The sequence below is a fragment of the Miscanthus floridulus genome, chromosome 1, assembly GCF_019320115.1.
Source record: "Miscanthus floridulus cultivar M001 chromosome 1, ASM1932011v1, whole genome shotgun sequence".
Classification (NCBI taxonomy): Eukaryota; Viridiplantae; Streptophyta; class Magnoliopsida; order Poales; family Poaceae; genus Miscanthus; species Miscanthus floridulus.
Genome location: NC_089580.1, coordinates 175474617 through 175492872, shown reverse-complemented (window position 1 = coordinate 175492872; position 18256 = coordinate 175474617). Strand labels below are relative to the sequence as shown.

General features: G+C 45.1%; 1 protein-coding gene across 1 annotated transcript; it reads left to right on the top strand.

Annotated features, from left to right (window-relative positions):
- Positions 1-13291: 13291 nt before the first annotated feature.
- LOC136503086 (small GTPase LIP1-like) lies at positions 13292-17706 on the top strand. The gene is made up of 8 exons (XM_066498279.1): positions 13292-13417; positions 13483-13666; positions 15812-15903; positions 15986-16124; positions 16499-16803; positions 16900-16953; positions 17042-17169; positions 17298-17706. The coding sequence occupies exons 2-8, from the start codon at positions 13561-13563 to the stop codon at positions 17491-17493; spliced, it is 1020 nt and encodes a 339-aa protein (XP_066354376.1). The 5' UTR covers positions 13292-13417; positions 13483-13560; the 3' UTR covers positions 17494-17706.
- Positions 17707-18256: the final 550 nt, after the last annotated feature.

Sequence of the window (18256 nt, the reverse complement as noted above, 5' to 3'; positions counted from 1 at the left end):
GCAAGACCAACGCAGGCAGTACCCATCAATAGGCCCGCGGAAAAGTTGGTCTACATGTAGACAACAACAAATAAGCACGTGTTCAGTTCCACTCCAAAATCCCAAAAAGTGCTACAGTACCTATCACATCGAATGTTTGCGGCCCGTGCATGGAGCATTAAATGTAGACGAAAAAAAACTAAATGCACAGTTTGGTGGGAAATTGCGAGACGAACGTTTTGAGCCTAATTAGTCCATGTTTGAACACTAATTACTAAATAAAAACGAAAGTGCTACAGTAGCCCAAAATTCCAACTTCAACTAAACACGCTCTAAGTCATCATTGTCCACACCGCGTTGCGTGCTCTGCTGCCTACTTATTGTAGGACCATGGCTCTCTCTCTCTCTCTCTCCCTTCATCTACATATGCTTTTTCCTAGCTTTTAGGCTATCTCCAACATCACGGACCAAAATAGAGACCCATTCCATAATTTAGGTCATACACAGTGAAGATGGACCGTGACGCCTAAGAGAGAGGGATGAATTAGGCAACTTAAAAATCTACTTCTTAACTATGCCCTCTTTTTATAACCTTAGCAAAACCTATGCAAAAGATAAACTATCTAAATGTGCAACTACGGTTTTGCTAGTGTGTTGCTATCTCTACCGCAAAAGGAGTAATATAATCAATGTAAATGCGGAAGCTAAAGAGCAAGGTAGAGATATACAAACTCCCGTCGACGATTCCGGTATTTTTACCTAGGTACCGAGAAGCGCGCAAGCTTCCCTCTAGTCCTCGTTGGAGCCCCTCGCAAGGAATCCCTTGCAAGGGCCAAGCTCCCGGTCGAGTAACTCCGTAGATAGCCTCGGGCCTTCCCCACGCGCAAGTGGGTCTTCAACGTGCCTTTCGGCAAGCCTCTCCCGGATGCTTCCCGCCGTCTTCACTATCAAGCTTCCGGCCGAAACGCCACGGGCCTTGTTCCCTCTGGTACACGGTGGCGGCCACACCACAAACGTGGTTGGTGTGATCTCGCAAGACTACAAGCCCCTCCGATGTACAACAATGATGCTCGCAAGCACCGAGTGGTAAGAGGTGTGCAAACCTCACTAAATACTAGGCCTAAACCTAGAGCAAGCGCATAAGCGGTGGTCTAATCAACCTAAGCATTTCGCAAAGCACCTACGCTAATCACCTAATAAAACACTAAGCACTATGCAAGTGAAGATCACTAAAATGGTGTATCAACACCCTTGGTATGTTTTCTCAGCTCCACTCTTACCAAATGGTCAGTTGGAGGCTGTATTTATAAGCCCCACTGAGAAAGTAGCTGCTGGGGATGAAATCCTGCTTTTCTGCTACTGACCGGACGCTGGAGTCGTCTGGATCGGACGCGTCCGGTCGTCCCGACCGTTGGAGCCGCGAACAACTAATCGGACGCTGCCAGCGTCCGGTCACTTGCCACCAGACGCGTCCGGTCGCAATTTCGCCGCTCTGGAACCTCTTTGTACTCGATCGGACGCTGTTGTCCTGCGTCCGGTCGATTTGCCGCCAATGTCCGGTCAATGCTGAGTGTGTTGTCGGGCTGATGAACAGTGCCATCGGTGCGTCCGGTCGATTTACTTGTTCAGCGTCCGGTCACTGCTGCTGACGCCTGCTGTTGCCTTGCCACTGATCGGAGCATCCGATCACTTTTCTCTAGTGTCCGGTCCAGCGTCCGGTCACTTCTGTGAGCTCGTTTCTTCGCGATCTTGCGTGCAGCTTGGTTCCTATCTTCGTGCTTGGACTTTGCTTGATATCTTGGGTCTTCTATTGTATTCCTAAGGTCTTGCTTGTGGTGTTGATCATCGGATCATCACGTCGCCTTCGTCCAAGTCACGTCTTGCACCCTATTGAACTATAAAACAAACACTTGTAAATGCATTAGTCCAATTTGGTTGTGTTGGTCATCAAACACCAAAATCCAAAGTAAATGGGCCTAGGGTCCATTTTCCTTACACACAGTAAAAGAGTCACGCAACTAGAACATGTCTTCTCCAACAGCCTATGCAAAAGTCCTCGCCCCGCCCCGCTCCTCGCTCCCTGCCTCGCCCCGCCCCGCTCCTCGCCACGCCGGCGGCTCCCCGCCGCAGTCCCGCCTGGCGCTGCACTCTGACGCAAACAACAAACAAGCACAGACTGACGGAAACACGGAACTGAAGAAGAACACAGACGACGGGGCTGCTCGCCGTGTGCGAACTCCGGGGAACGCAGAAGGCGCGACCTACCGAGGCTTTGGACAAGGAGCGCTTGGCTCTATACCCACCTGTGCCACTCGGCAATTGGAGCCAAACGCCGAAGTGCTTCAATAGAAGCCCAACACAACCCGAACGAAGAACAGAGCAAGGCCGAGCGCTACGAACAGCAGCTCGCCTGCAAGAAAATCGACTGGATCTCCATCAAATCAAAACTATTTTCTCGCAACCTTTGCACAGATGAAATTCAGCTTAGCACCAACCTATTCCCCAAAAATCATTGTCTGGGATTGACCCAAACTCCGGGAAACTCAAATTAAGACCAAGAACATGAGTTTTTCCCAAAATAAAAATCGGCTTGGATCTTGATGCACCAGTGGAATTAGCTCAAATCACTTGGGGATCTTGTTCATCACTCGATAAAGCATCAATCTGTCCAAGCAAAATCCAAAGAAAAACTCAAATCCATCAAGAACCAAGAGAGGGAAGCACTGGAAACCAAGGACTCGGGCACGAAACAACTCAGACTCAAAAATCGAACCCTAGAGGGCAACGTGAGGAAGGGGCATCACTTCCCAACACAAATCACCAGTTGAATACACAGACAAGTGCTCAATCTGTCGAGGTCAGGGCCGATGTAGTTGGTGCTGAGGTCGACGGAGCGCAGGCGCGGGAGGCGGCAGAGGGCGTCGGCGGGGAAGGAGCCGACCAGGTTGAGGTTGGGGAGGGAGACCTCGGTGACGGCGCCGTAGTCGTCGCAGGTGACGTCCGTCCAGGCGCAGGGCGCGGCGTGGCTCGTGTTCCAGCCGGCGAGTGCGTCCGCGGCGGCCAGAGATTTGCGTCGTCTCTCTCGAAGACGCTTATTTGCGTTTCGCATCGGGTGGTACGCAAAATAGATCTGCTGTTTGGGTCTTCTGTTGGACCGTATTTTTTGATAAACAAAACACTGTGTACGACACATTTTGTGTTTGGGTCGCACTATTGGAGACAGTCTTAGTCTCCTAATTCCATCCGAGCTACTGCCCCATACTTGCAACGCACGCCCCAGCAGCTGCTTCCCCTTTTTGTCAGATGAAACTACCGTCTATTCTGCAAGCTTGTCTATATGTCTGCGAAACCACTGCTTTATGTGATTCGGCCTCTCAATCTCCCCCTCCATAATTGCATTGACCACTATGAAAGCACAAGGAGGTTTGAAAGCGAAAGGAAAAACGTTGCTGCTAGTTGAAAGGGCAGAATATATTCTACACGAAGTGCTGGTAGTTGAAAGGGCAGAAATATATCTTTTGCTTGAGCACAGAATAATAGTGCGTAGATCCATGTATGTTGCATACATGTTTTCACCTTGGAGATTGTTACCGTTCTTTTATTTGTCAAAAGTAGCAAATGGGATATTCACTTTCACTAAAATGCGTTAATAAGCATATTTGTTGGGTCCACCGAAATCTCATCTATAATTTAGGGCCGTTGCTTTTGCTGATTCATTTTCGCTGAAAAATGTTTTACTGATTCATTTTGTTCACTATCATTTAAATGAATTTTACCTAAAAGTTGGCATTTGTTGTTTTGCAGGTATTGATTTCATTGACACTGAAGTTGTTGATGATGTTGTGGTACCATATTTGAGTGAGGTAGACTGTCTTCTTACTAGTAGTCCAATCGCATCATACTACTCAGAAAACATAGCACAACTAATTGCTGCTTCTGTTACGGCACGGGGAGTTCTTTTTGGAAATGCTCATGTCACGCCATCAAAGTATTTATTAGACCTTCTGTATTACTTTATATGACAGAGCTAAGGGACTTTTCACTTTTTACTACGATTTGTCCTAGGACTGTCTCAGTCGGTGTTTTTGACCACCCACGAGTAAATTTATATTTACGCGTCTCGTTTGGATGGTGTGTTTAGAGGACACAAGAGTTTATACTGGTTCGGACGGAATGTCCTTACGTCTAATTTGCTGCTGCTCGTGTTACTGACACTTGGTTTACAGTAGGGATTAGAAACAGACGGAGAGGGAAAGGATCCCAAGTCTCTAGTGGAAGGAGTGAACGGATGCTGAGAGCTCGATTGCCGCTCAGCCGTGTGCTCGTGTCGTGCTCTTCTGTTTTTTCTCGATCCCCAGCGTGGGATGTCCTGCTTTCCCTTTTATAGGCGAAGGGAAAACACAGGTTACAGAGGAGGAAAAGGAGAAGAACGAGAGAGAAGAAGGCTTCCAGGGTGGCCGGGTTCTTCTTCTCCTTCATGCGGGCCCCGCTGATCTTGTAGATGTCAACAGGGACGGCTCCATGTCGCGGCCCTGTTCGTCATTGGCGCCATGCGCAGGCGTCACCTGCCGGTCATGGCATTCCACTACGTCCTGGCGGACGTCGTGGTGAACTAACGCGTCTGTCAGCGTCCGTACGAGGATTAGACAGAACAAAACCGGCACTTCTGACACTGTTCTTGATGTGAATCCCCAGGTATGACCCGTCATGGCCACGGGTTACATCGAGGCGTGCCAGCCTCTTCTCTGACGTCAGAGTTTTGACCCATGCCCATACGTTTGGACCTAGAGTGGTTGGCGGCGGTATGGGTCCCCGTCGGACGAGACGGAAACCATGTCCTTGGGGTCGGGCGAGATGGAGCCGCACCCAAGGGGTCGGGCGAGATGGAACCCACGTCCTTGGGGTCAGGCGAGATGGAGCCCGCTGCCTTGAGGTCGGGCGAGATGGAGCCCGCGGCCATACAGAAAAGTCAGCATGGGTGCTACCTTTCCTGCTTTGGGTATCCCTAATATCGATACCCGACAGTAGCCCCCGAGCCTGTGGAGGAGTAGAATACTCCTTTGGAGGCTTTTCCGGACAAGAGGACTCTGAGGGCCTTAGCTAGCCCGCGGTGTGTCCTGGTAGGACGGTGATTCCCTTTTGTCGCGATCGGTCTTCTTGGAGGCATGTAACCGTTGGATCCAAAAGGTTGGAAAGATTGTTCTTGATTCCGGTCCCCTAGGATCCGATCGGTCCACCGTCGTACTACGACCGCGTGTTTGATCTCCTTGCGAGTCTAACTTCTATCGAGCCCCTGCGCGTAGCGGGGGCCCGATCGAGGGTCGGTTCGTCTTGTGATCGTCATCCCTCAAGCATTTTTTTATAAAATGGAGGGGCTGAGCCATGCCACGTTTTTCCTCGGTGGACGAAACATGGTGCTCGGTGAGCTGTTAATGGGCTAGTCCAAGTGGGGTCCTGGCTCACCATTCGCGAGGGTCCGACATGGGTTAGCTGGTGACCGATTCCGGACTCTTGGCGGCCAATCCATATAGTTCTTAGGTCCGTTCGGCCGGTCCCAAGGGCTCGTTGCCTTTCTTCGAGAAAAAACCATGGACTAGAAACTGACAAAGACTCGAACAAAGACCAGGATGCCCGCAACATTCGTGCGCCCGGGTACTGGCCGCTAGTGGGCCCATCCCTTTCCACCCCTCGCTCTAAGGGTACCCTAGAGTGGCTGTGAACCCATCGATGGGCCAGCCTTCAAACTCCTGGTCCTCAATGGACCGTAGGAGCGTTTTCAGCTCTGTATCTCTCCTTACATGCGATGGTTCTTGGCCCATCGACCGGGCAAACCGTCATCCAGCGTGTTCTTTGAGGGCGCTGCCAGAGATAGCGTGCACACGATCTTTGGAGGGAGGTGACGTGACATGGCGCAGCGGACACGTGAATCTAGGCGGATGGTTCGCCTTCTCGCCCCGCTCCGTCCTATAAATAGTGGCCTCCCCCTTCATGTTTCTGCACACCAAAACCACAACCTTACCTTCTTCGTTTCTCCACCGGCGCCGTTCGGATCTGCCATGCTTGCTCATCCGCCGCTGAAGCCCTAGATCTATAGCTTCTACTACAAACCGGTCCTTATGTGACTGAGGCGAGTATCTCCCACAGAAATCCTCTCCAGGCATCCCAGCCATGATAAACTACCTTCATAGTTTACCACTACTCGTCCCATATCGAGGTTTAGTTTCAGGTTTAACAAGTTGTAGGTTCCACTATTATCCCTAAATTAGTCATGGTGTGGAGCTCATAAAATAACAAGATAACCATTTATCTTAGTCATATCGCATTAACCGGGCTTATTCTCTAGGGTAATAATCTCAGTCATGTTTTAACATTTCAGTGGTTTAAAGCAAGATGGTAGGGATGGGAGCTAGGACTTGCCTTCGTCGTTATCACCTTCTGGCACGTCTACAAAATTCGGGTCTTCGTCCTCTTGACGATTACCGTCGTCTGTCGGACGTATCGGTCGAATAAGACCACTGTTATACATGAAAGAAAAGGCAAAAGCAAACATAGAACTATAGGTGGCACTAGGTGCAAATGGTAGGGTTTGATTTTAGATGAATTTTAGAAGTGGTTTCATGCAAAAAGGAGTTAGGGTTTAAAAGTTATGTATTTAGAAGTTTATTCTATAGCTAATTAACTAGGGGGAATTTTCTATGCATTTTCTGGTGCATAAAAATAGGTGCAAACTGCATGGTTAATTTCCTTAATGCATCTAGTTTATTTATAAATTTTCTGAGAATTTTTCTAAGCTAGGAGAATGCATTTTAACACTATGTGTACACTAGCCGGGTGTACCCAGCATTTTCTAAAGCGTACCCCACGCTGTGTGTGTGATGTGTGTGTGTGATAGGTGGGCCACCTGTGTGCGTCAGTAGTGATGGCGGCGTCGGCGGGGCATGGGCCCACGTGTCAGTGAGGGAGAGAGAGATGGACGGGGACGGAGGGTGACGGCAACGCCGTTTCCTCCTGGTCCCACCTGGCAGAGACAGGGGAGGGGGAAGAGGGGAACGGCGGTGGACGAAGGTGCCCGCGCCAGTGACGGAGCAGGGGAGGGGGAGCAGGGCTCACCGGAGCGGCTTACGTCGGCGGCGTCAGCCTTCGGGGGTGGTGGATGTAGGGTGGACGGGGTCCGCGGGGTCACGCCGCCGCCGGTGGCGGGGTCGCCGTGCTTCCGTTGACCTCCGCTGGCACCAGGGTGGCGCTGACAGGCGTTGACGACGTGGCTGTGCATCGTATGGCTGTCGGACGCGAGGAGGACGATGAAGCCGACAGGTGGGGCCCGGGCGTCAGTAGGAGAGAGGGAGAAGAAGGGGGAGCGGGCGAGGCCGGGCCGAGCTGGGCTACGGCTTGCTGGGCCGGCTCGTGCGGGAGGAAGGGAGGGAGGAAGAGAAGGGATGGGCTGCTGTGGGCCGAAGGGAGGAAGAGGGGAGAATGAGCCCGTGAAGCTTCCTTTTCTAATTCCCTTTTCTATTTCCTAACTCAAATATGCATGTGTCTAAATGATTTCAAATTTAAATTTGAATACATAAGTGTATAAAAGGGTGCCACCATAAGTTCAACAAGTCAAGCAATCATTCACAAATAAGGTTGCACATATATATTTTTATGTTACTATGTTATTTTATTTGTCAAAATTATCTAGGTTAGCTATATATGTTATCTCCTATGTAATTTTTTTTAAAAATTCAAATTTTTAGTCATTTCTAAATCTAGGTCAAATTTTTAGGTTGTTATACGGTCAGCGTGCTACACCAGCTTATAGAGTAGGTTAGACCATATTTGGACAGGGATGATACCGTTTGCCAAGTTTAGGGACCTGCGGTGATCACCTTGAAAGTTCAGGGACCGGGATGACACCGTCGGCCAAGTTTAGGGACCGACGGTGATCACCTTAAAAGCTTAGGGACCTGGATGACACCGTCTGCTAAGTTTAAGGACCCATAAATATTACTTTAGAAGTTCAGGGACCTGATTGATATCGCTGTCCAAGTTCAGGGACCCGTGGTGAATTTTGCTCTTGTTTACATTTATATATATCAGAGTTCGAGAAGGCAACACCAATCAGTGACTTCACACCTCAGAAGCTAGGTTCTTCTTTATGGTTGACCACTAGCGAAGAGTGAGCAGGCTATGATGCGGTAACATCGTTTATCGCTAAATGTTAGGGCGGATGCCAATGAACATTCATTTTGGCGAGCTGATTTTGCCATGTTCATATCTACAACGATTACTGGCCTACAGAATCATTGATGATTCCAACATGTAAAGCGATCTGAACGGATTTCCCACATCCGGTTATCTTGCACTCCTGCTAATGTGTTTTTTTGTTACTCTACGCATATTCTACGACAATGATACGCCATGGGCGTCCGTCCGTCCGGATGCACCGACCCACCCGCGGCGCTCACATGCACTGCACGTCGTGCGCTTAAACCCGAGTCGCCCGTCCGCGTCGCGTGCCGCGTGCCCCTGCCCCACTCCACGTTCGCTGCTGCCGTCCCACTTCGCCTTGCTCCCTCCCTCCCGTCGCACGCACAGCCTGCTCCCACCCATCGTGCGCGCCGCCTGCCTGGCTGAGCCAAGGCCGGTGCTAGTGGTGGTGACGATGGTGGTGCTCGTGCGCCGCCGCTTGCTGCCGGCTCTCACCCCGACGTTTGGAATCGACCGGCCTCAGCCTTCCCTATGTTGCAAAACACATGTTTGAAGCGTTTTTAGAGGTATGTTTTAGATGTTTATATGGATGTTGGAGTGGTAGTTTTTGGATGCGGCACATGTTGCAAGAGTTTGAGCAAAATGTTTTATCTGTTTCAGACACATGTTACAAGTGTTTTATCTGGACGTTGCATATGTTGCAATGGTTATGTTGTAAATATATGTTTCAAATATTTTAAACGTATGTTGTAATTGTTTTATCTAAGTGTTGTAAAAGTAGATTTGGATGTAGGGTTGTTGAGAGAGATTACGAGAAAGAGAGAGCTAGTGCGGGAGCCATGATGACGTCGTTGTGGGAAGGAGGCGTAGGGCGTGCAACGCCGGTGTGAAAGAGGCGGGGGAGTCATCCGAGTGACGTGGAAGAGGTGGGCGCGAAGTGATGTGGACAGTGGCGGAGCTAAGGGTATACCCTGCAATTCCGGCAAGTGAGCAAGTGTGTATACGTATTTATATAAAGAAAAAAGAAAAAAAAAACACTTACCTGCTGCATACCTGAGAGTCGAGCCCGAGCGTGCGACGACAGCGAGAGGCAGGCCGTGAGCGAGCGTCAGGCCCACGTGGGCACGCGGCCCATGCGCCCAGGAATTTTTTTATTTTTAATTTTTTTCTAAAACAAATTCCAAATTTAATATAGTTGTTTTTTTATTTTCAAATCTAATACTTTTGGTCACGCCAAAGTACGTGGCGTGACCAAAACATTTTATCGCGCCACATGCATCGGCGCGGCACGATCTACCACGTCAAACAATGATTTCCACGTGGAAATCCTTGCCGCGCCACTGCTGTTTGCGCGTAGCACCGCGGCTTACAGACCTGCAGGGCAACACGCAACTTCAGAAAAATTATATCTTTTTCATACGATCTCAGATGGAGATGATCTTTATATGAAAATTATAGCTCTCAATGAGATCTACAACTTTCTGATTTTGGATTTTTTATTTGAGGTCGTTAAAATGTTAAAAAAATTAAACAATATTTCAGCAATATATTATTCGCGTAGAAGCACTTGTCGTCTTGGAAAAATCATATTGTTCTTATATGGTGTCAAATGGAGATACTTTCTATATAAAAGTTGTAACCCTAGATGGGATCTACAAATTTGTAGTTTTGAGTTTTTGCATTTGAGATCATTAAGATGTTTAAGCAAAATAATATAAAGTTTCAGCATCATATTAATCGTGTACATGCACTTGTCGTCTTAGAAAAATTATATCTTTCTTATATGGTATAAAATGGAGATATTTTCTATATGAAAGTTATAGCTCTCGGTGTGATCTACAAATTTATAGTTTTGGGTTTTTGTATTTGAGATCATTAAGATGCTTAAAAAATAATAATATAAAGTTTCAATATCGTATTATTTGCGTACAAGTGCTTGTTGTCTTGGAAAAATTATATCTTTCTTATACGGCGTCAAATTGAGATACTTTGTATATGAAAGTTATAGCCCTCGATGGGGTCTATAAATTTATAGTTTTGAGTTTTGCATTTGAGGTCGTTATCTTCGACGCGCGATGTGACTGATTACTAATCGAAAGTCGACTCGAGGATTCAAGTACTAAAAAAAGATGAAGATGATTGATTTGTTAGGCTGATGGTAGGGTCACACACTATTACTATCTCACTGTACTTTCGCCATCGCTTTGCATAAAAGTTTTATGCAAAGATGGTGAAAAAAAGTTACGCAACAATAGACATCGTTAAGTGTAAAATTAGAAATTAAACTATGATCTTAACATATTCTTTTTATCGCTTAGTGTAACCATATTCTCTCGTCATATTTTCTTGTACCTAAAAATGGTACTTTTCTTTTTAACTAATGGTCAAGCACGTGTGGCATACACCAGAAAAGATTTTTATGAGGCGTTAAGCTCAAGTACATAATTAATATACTGCTAAAATTTTATATTATAGTTTAGCATTTTAATGACCTAAAATGGAAAAATCAAACTATAAAGTTGTAGATCTTATGGAACTTTCAGGTGGTGAACTAGACTTAACTCTGTCCCAGGAAGCTCAATAATTTATTTGATCTAAATTTCTTAGGGTAGAATTTGAATTGTAAACTCGCGCTTGTCACGTACCGCGGCAGTGCCGTGTGGGAATTTAACACTTATTCAAGTTTGTTTTAAACATGTCTAGTCCCGTCGCGCACCCAAGATAACGATCTCAAATGAAAAAAACCTTAAAACTATATATAAAGTTGTAGATCTCATCAAGAGTTACAACTTTTATGTAGAAAGTATCTTCATCTGACACCATATAAGAAAGATATGATTTTTTCAAGACAACAAATGATTGTACGCGATTAATACGATGTTGAAACTTTACATTATTTTTAAGCATCTTAATGATCTCAAATGTAAAAATCCAAAACTATAAATTTGTAGATCCCGCCGAGAGCTATAACTTTCATATAGAAAATATATTCATTTGACACCATATAAGAAAGATATGATTTTTTCAAGACGACAAGTGCTATGTGATTAATACGATGCTGAAATTTTATATTATTTTTTGAGCATCTTAATAATCTCAAATGAAAAACTCAAAACTATAAATTTGTAGATCTCACTGAGAGTTATAACTTTCATATAGAAATTATCTCTATTTGATACCATATAAAAAAGATATAATTTTTTCCGAGACGACGAGTGCTTGTACGCGATTAATACGATGATGAAACTTTATATTATTTTTCTTGAGCATCTTAATGATCTCAAATGCAAAAACTCAAAACTACAAATTTATAGATCCCATCGAGGGCTACAACATTCATATATAGAAAGTATCTCTATTTGACACCATATAAGAACCATTTGATTTTTCCAAGACGACAACGTTTGTACGCAATTAATATACTGCTAAAACTTTGTTTAATTTTTTAAACATCTTAGCGACTTTAAATGAAAAACCTTAAAACTAGAAAGTTGCAGATCTTGTTGAGAGCTATAATTTTTATATAAAGATTATCTTCATCCGAGATCGTATAAGAAAAATATAAGTTTTTTAAGATTGCGCCTCGCCGCGCAGGTCTGGATGCCGTGGTGCTACGCCCTGCGTTCACACCGTGGGCCATCGCCAGTAGTTGTCTAGTCGACCAGTCGTCCTCGTCCACAGTCCCGTTCGGCCTTCGCCCTGCCCTACGACCACACCGGCATGGCGGCATCTCGGTGAATTTGTGTTCAGAATTGTTCGGGTGAGATTCAATTTTTGTTATTTAGTTTTATGTAAAAAATTCATGTGTACTTTAATTGCTAATTGTTTAGCGTTAAAATTATAAAATTATCTATTGCGCAGCGAGGTCAAGGATTTGACGAGATTAATATGGAGTTGTCTTGTACGTCGGCCTTCGGTCCTTCCAATTTATTTGCTTCTTTTGATGCACAGAAGCTATGTAGACTAGTTGAGTTCTACACAAAGGAGTTCTCAAATAATAATTTGCTCAAACTTGAATTGTAACTAATGATAGCTTCAAAGGTTTATACAATATTGTTGATCTCTCATTTAAGCTTGTTGAAATAAAGAGACACAAAAGTGTATGATATGATTTATGAGCTCCTTAAATTGGTATTGCTTCTACCCGTGGCTACGGCAAGTGTTGAAAGGGTATTTTTTGCAATGGTTTTAGTAAAAACAAAGTTAAAAAATAAGATGATCGAGAGTCTTTTGGATGATTGTCTACTCACTTTTATTTAGCAGGATATTTTCTTTGAAGTTGATAAAGATGATATAAGACATTTATGTCCCTTCAAAAGCATCAAATAAAATAGTCAGAAAATAGCATTGTAAGTCTCTGGCTTTTATACCTATACTTCAATTATCGGTATGACTTTTGAACTATTTATACTATATTTAGTGGATGGTTTGAACTTAGTCCATAAATTTAAGCCTTATTATATTACTTAGTGCATATATATTAAATCACGTTGTCAATTTTATAATTATTACTGAACTGCTAAGATAAATTGACCGAATTATATATGAATTTATTTTATGACGTACTCTTAGATAAAATCTAGATTCGCCACTGGATGCGGAAGAGGCGGGCGGGACGTCGGTGCGGAAGAGACGAGGCCGAGTCATCCAAACGTGAGCAACGGAGCGGTCCGAACGCTAGCGCTGGAAACAGAGCTACCGCGGGCGACGCACGAATCCAAGAGACCAGCGCGGACGGCGGAAGTGACGCGGGCGATGCACGAATCCGAGAGACCAACAGAGCGGAGCAGACGCGGGCATCTAGACACGCGTAACCATCCGGACGTGTGGCCGGTAGTCTTTCCGCATATTCTATCGTGCAAAAACGGTCGTGCTTTCGTGTCGTGACACGCGCACGGGATTGTGCTGTTTAACCTAACAGCGCTGCGCATTCGGTCGCATAGCAACAAATCTAATTAGATGTTTCTTTTCTTTTTATTTTATTTTTTATTACAAAAAAAAACTTGTTGAGCGATCCGACGGGCACAAAAATCTCGATTGACTATTAAGGGTAATCATGTGCCGTTCGTCAGGATCCAAGCGCAACATTATTTTATTGCGAGTCAATGGTACCCGTAAAGTGCAATCAGCTTGAAACGAAAGCCAAAAGGAGATGAGATTCACGTCTTTCGCCACGCTGTCGCGGCCAGCCGCGGCCTCCGTTGTCGGTGCCCGAACCCCTCCACTCCACCCCTCCACGGCTGAGGTACCATTCCCTTCCTTTCCATCGCAGCGAATTGCCGATTGCGCCAATGAGGGTGGGTCTTGTAGAGGCCTGATCCGGAGACCTAACCACCGGGGCTTTTTTGTCGGCGCCGTCGGGTTCGAGCGGCGGCGGCGGCGGCGGCGATGTTTTGGAAGGATAGCGGCAGCCGGAGCAGCAGCGGCAGTGGCCGGGATCAGAACGGCGTCGGCCCCTTCGGCCAAGTGCGCGTCCTCATCGTCGGTGATTCAGGTGTGTGCCTTCGCGACTTGTTCTGAACCTGACACATGAGAACATGATAGGCAATCATATTAACTGTCAATCGTCTGTCTGGTGTTTCGGAATGTGAAATGTTCCAAAATGGGCTGTTAAATTTCAGAATGGGATGTTCCTGCATCAACGTGACGCATGCGAACGTTATCTGTTCTGACTGTGTGAATTGGACAGGGACTTTAGGTGCAGTCAGCAGTTGTGTCAATATTGTATGGTGTGATTGGTTATATCTTATGCAGCACAATCCAAGTCAGCATAAACATATTACATATGCAATGTCTGACTGTTTCTGTTAGGTCGTCCTGCACAAGCAAACCGTGTTTAGTAATTGTTCGTCTTACCTCCGTATTCCAGTAGAAGTCTCCTGTTTCTAGTAGAGGCAGGGGAGGTGAGAATCTTTCATTATTGTGTGCCCCCATCGGCTTGTGTAAATCTAAATCTAGCATACTAGATGTAATGCACAGACCTGGATACAGGCTCATGTCGTCAACCAAGCCTGTAGAGTATTGTATAAGACTAGGCGAATTGAAGTCAGCTGATGCAGCCACATTAGTTTTCCTTGTGGGGAACAGGATTTTCCGTACTGTACAATGGGATAGTCATGGTACAGAGTAACTGAAATCGCAAAGTTTTAATCCCAGCCTAGCTCATCAACTAATGTTAATTTCGATATTCTATTCATACTTGAAGCTAAACTTTAATATCCTATTTCATACTTAAAAGCAGTAACTGCAAATTTCCATCCGGTCATTTCTGGTTTCTAACCTGGTTCCAATATCTGAAGCCCTGGTTGGAAATTTATTCTGGCTGGATGCTCACTGATCCAATTATCGATCAAGGACTGACCCTAGCATCTTCACAGAAATATGGCCCCTTTACTGGTGCTCTGTTGTCCTAAGTAATCCAGAACATAACCCTTTCTTGGAGCCATGTTATCTTTAAACTGGAAGCTTCGATGGCCATGAACCTTATGAGCAATAATGCCTGAAACATCATTGTGTTTAGTTCCTTCATAAGCATATGTGTAGCTTTTAAAGAGTTGCAACTCTATAGCATTTCTCTTTGAAGATTGAATTGCTTATCCTGCTCTCCATCATATTATGGACAAATATTGAAGTAAGTCCTACAGTAGTATTTATGCTCAGTAGTATGTCCTACAGTCCTACACCAATGGAATGGAAGTCATGTGATGCGGCTGCACTTGTTTGCCTTGTCAGGATTGTGATTTTCCGACCTGTAAAATGGAAGCTGTCATCATATTAAGTCACTAAAATCAGAATCACACATGCATTTGGAATCTTTGACTAGTCTGTCGCCTAATCTAACCAAGTTCAGCTGTTCTATTCATACTTGAAAGCAGAGTAACCGCTAATTGCTAACTGGCCAGGTCTGGTTCTGAACCTGATTCCAGTATCTGAAACTCTGGTTGGAATTGTTCAGGGGTGCTCATCAGGCACCCACACTGGCATCTTAATATTAATAGAAATATGACACCTTTATTTGTGGCACGTTGTGGTAACTGTACCGAGACTAAACCCTTCTTGGAGCTTTGCTGCCTTTAGCCTGGAAGCTTGATACCTGTGAACCTTTGGCAAGAATACCCATGGCATTGACTCCTTCACTTCTCCTAAGCATATGTGCAACTTTTAAATGGCTGTAATATCTCTCTTTGAAGATTGCGTTGCTTATCCTGCTCTATATCGTGTTATGGAATAATGTCTTGAAGTAAGACCTACCAAAAAAAGGAAGCAGCATAGAACAAACTGAGCTTTGCTAATTATCTGTTTTGTTTTCGAGAACATGTAATGCGCATGATTCATTAAGTACTAAGAAATAACAACAAAGTCACAGATAGTTTCATGTTGGACCAATCGGCCTGCAACTTACATGACAATAGGGATATAAAGGCCATTATTTCCTTCAACGCCTACTCTGTTAATTTTTTCCTTGAATAAGTTAAAATGTTCAATTACATTCCTTGCTTTAATCCTACATGTTATATGGTGTGCTTACAGAATTGGCAAGTGGCAACTAAACAGTCCACAATAAAGTTGCACGATTTCAAATTTTACACTGCTGGCTATAGTTCTTTAGCTGTATGCATTGTCCTTTCCCCCTTCTCAGGTGTTGGGAAATCTTCATTGGTGCATCTCATTTTAAAAAGTTCTGCTATTGCTCGACCAGCTCAAACAGTAGGATGCACTGTGGGAATTAAAGTGAGTATTTTCTGTGCTTTCGTCACTTGTAGGGTTTGCAATTTGTGTCTGATTACACTCCTTTTTCTGCTTACCATTTCAGCATGTTACTTATGGAAGTGCGGGTGGTTCATCTAATAACATCAGTGATGCTGAAAGGAACTTCTTTGTTGAGCTTTGGGATGTCTCAGGACATGAACGGTACAAGGCATGCCGGTCGATTTTCTATACACAAATCAATGGTACATGCTGTGTCACTCTTTTTATTTCCAACATAGTACTGTTCATATCCTTGATCTTTTTAAGCATCTTTGGCTATCTTTCCTATGTGGGCATGCGGATCTTTCCTATAGTAGGCCTATTTATTATATTTTCTAGTGTCAATGCTTCAATATGCATAGGCTACCTTTAGCAGTTGTTGATCCACACCCGGTGCTTGTCTATATCATTTCTGTCAGTTCTTTGCTTTATTTCTACTTTGGTTCTAAATTTCTTCCCACTTTAGTCTTGCCAGCGGTCAGAATCTCTTAGGGAAACCTCTGTCCTTTCTAGTTATCTTACTTCTTATCGATCAATACTAAACATCAAATTCACCATTTCCAAAATTATCCATCAGGTGTCATATTTGTTTATGATCTCTCTCAGAGGAAGACCAAGACAAATTTGAATAAATGGGCAGTTGAAGTTGCTGAAACTGGCACATTTTCAGCTCCATTGGGATCTGGTGGACCAGGAGGACTTCCGGTGCCTTATCTGGTAATTGCTAATAAAGTGGATATCCTTCCAAGAGACGGGACAAGAGCAAGCAGGGGGAATCTTGTTGATCTTGCTCGCCAATGGGCTGAGAAGCAGGGCCTTCTTCAATGCAGTGAAGAACTTCCACTCACAGAGAGCTTTCCTGGAAACTCTGGTCTTGTGTCGGTTAGATCTCTTATTAGCATCCCCCTGCTCTCGCCTCAGGGTACTTCATTTTCTCTTATGGAAGGTGATGTGGTAACATGTATGCTTTGTTTGTAGGCTGCTAAACAAGCAAGATATGACAAAGAAGCTGTGATCAAGTTTTTCCGCTTGGTTTGTTATTAGAAGAGTTTCATTGGTTTATTTTATCCACTCTGTATATTTCACCATTAATGTGATGCTACTGAAATGCATTTTTCAGCTGATCAGAAGAAGATACTTTTCAAACGAACCTCCTGCCCCAAGTCCCTGGTCCCTTACTCCAAGAGAAGATACCATCCTTCCTGTGGAGAGTCTTGGAGGTGGCGTCGATAGCTTCCAAAGGAAAAGGTGAGCAAAGCTCAGATGAACCAAACAAAATGATGACATAAATGGGGAATACTTTATTCATCTATGCGTAATTGCGACATAGGTTGCAAAAATGTAAATTTCTTCTACTTGTCTATAATTTTGTGCAGCCTTAGCGGTGAGGGGTTTTTGTACAACGGAGTAGTCCCACTCCCAGCGCAGAGGAACCTCACACCGCCACCAACTCTGAACCCGCAGCAGCCTGTGTCGTCCTTGGATAACTACAGGTATCATCGATTCTCCTCCTCGTCGCTTCCGGACGTGAGCAGCAATAGAACAAGCCGAGAAGACATTATTGATGTATGATATGTACTGCTTAATGCCTTTGCTTGCAGCATTTGAATGCTGCCACGGTGAACTTTTATTTTGTTTTAAATTCCTGTCGGTATCAGATCACTAGGAAGTGATTCTTTCTCCTTTTCATTTCCTTTTTATCTTCCATCTGCATTCATTTGGAATACGTGTTGACTTGGGATGAAGGCAATACATGATACTACGCCAGTATACAAAAGCAAATAGAAGATTTTTTTAAACTGTTTTTTTTACTTGATCTGGTCTAACTTGGCAAGCTTGATTTATTAACTTGCTGGATGATGTTAAGAAGTACTACTTTCACAGCCAGATTAAGTCCCCCTGGCCATGAGGGCGAGCCTTTGGTTCTTCAAGTCCTGAAGGATCTGATCATATCCTCTCATACCATTCTGGATTTCTGGTGGACTGGTCGGTGGCGACCCCATCACGCAACTTGGACCGGACCAGCGAACAGCGATATCATCACACGCACAAGCACGCAACGCAGCTGCACAGGCCGCACGGCCGCGGTCCGCACCAGACATCGTCGGCATCACCGCCCATGGATGGAGCGTGCTGAAATCCAAAACGGTACGTGGCGCAGGCCCCGTACAAGCGGCCGGGCGTTTTTACCGGCTACGGCTAGCCACCCGTGCTCGTCGCGTTTCGAGCCTGAAGCATTCTACGGGCGCGCCCGCCCTCCGCACGTTCAGTCCATGTCCATCCCAGACGGCCACATGTCGACCCACTGCGCGCATGGCCGCACGTCTCGGCTCTC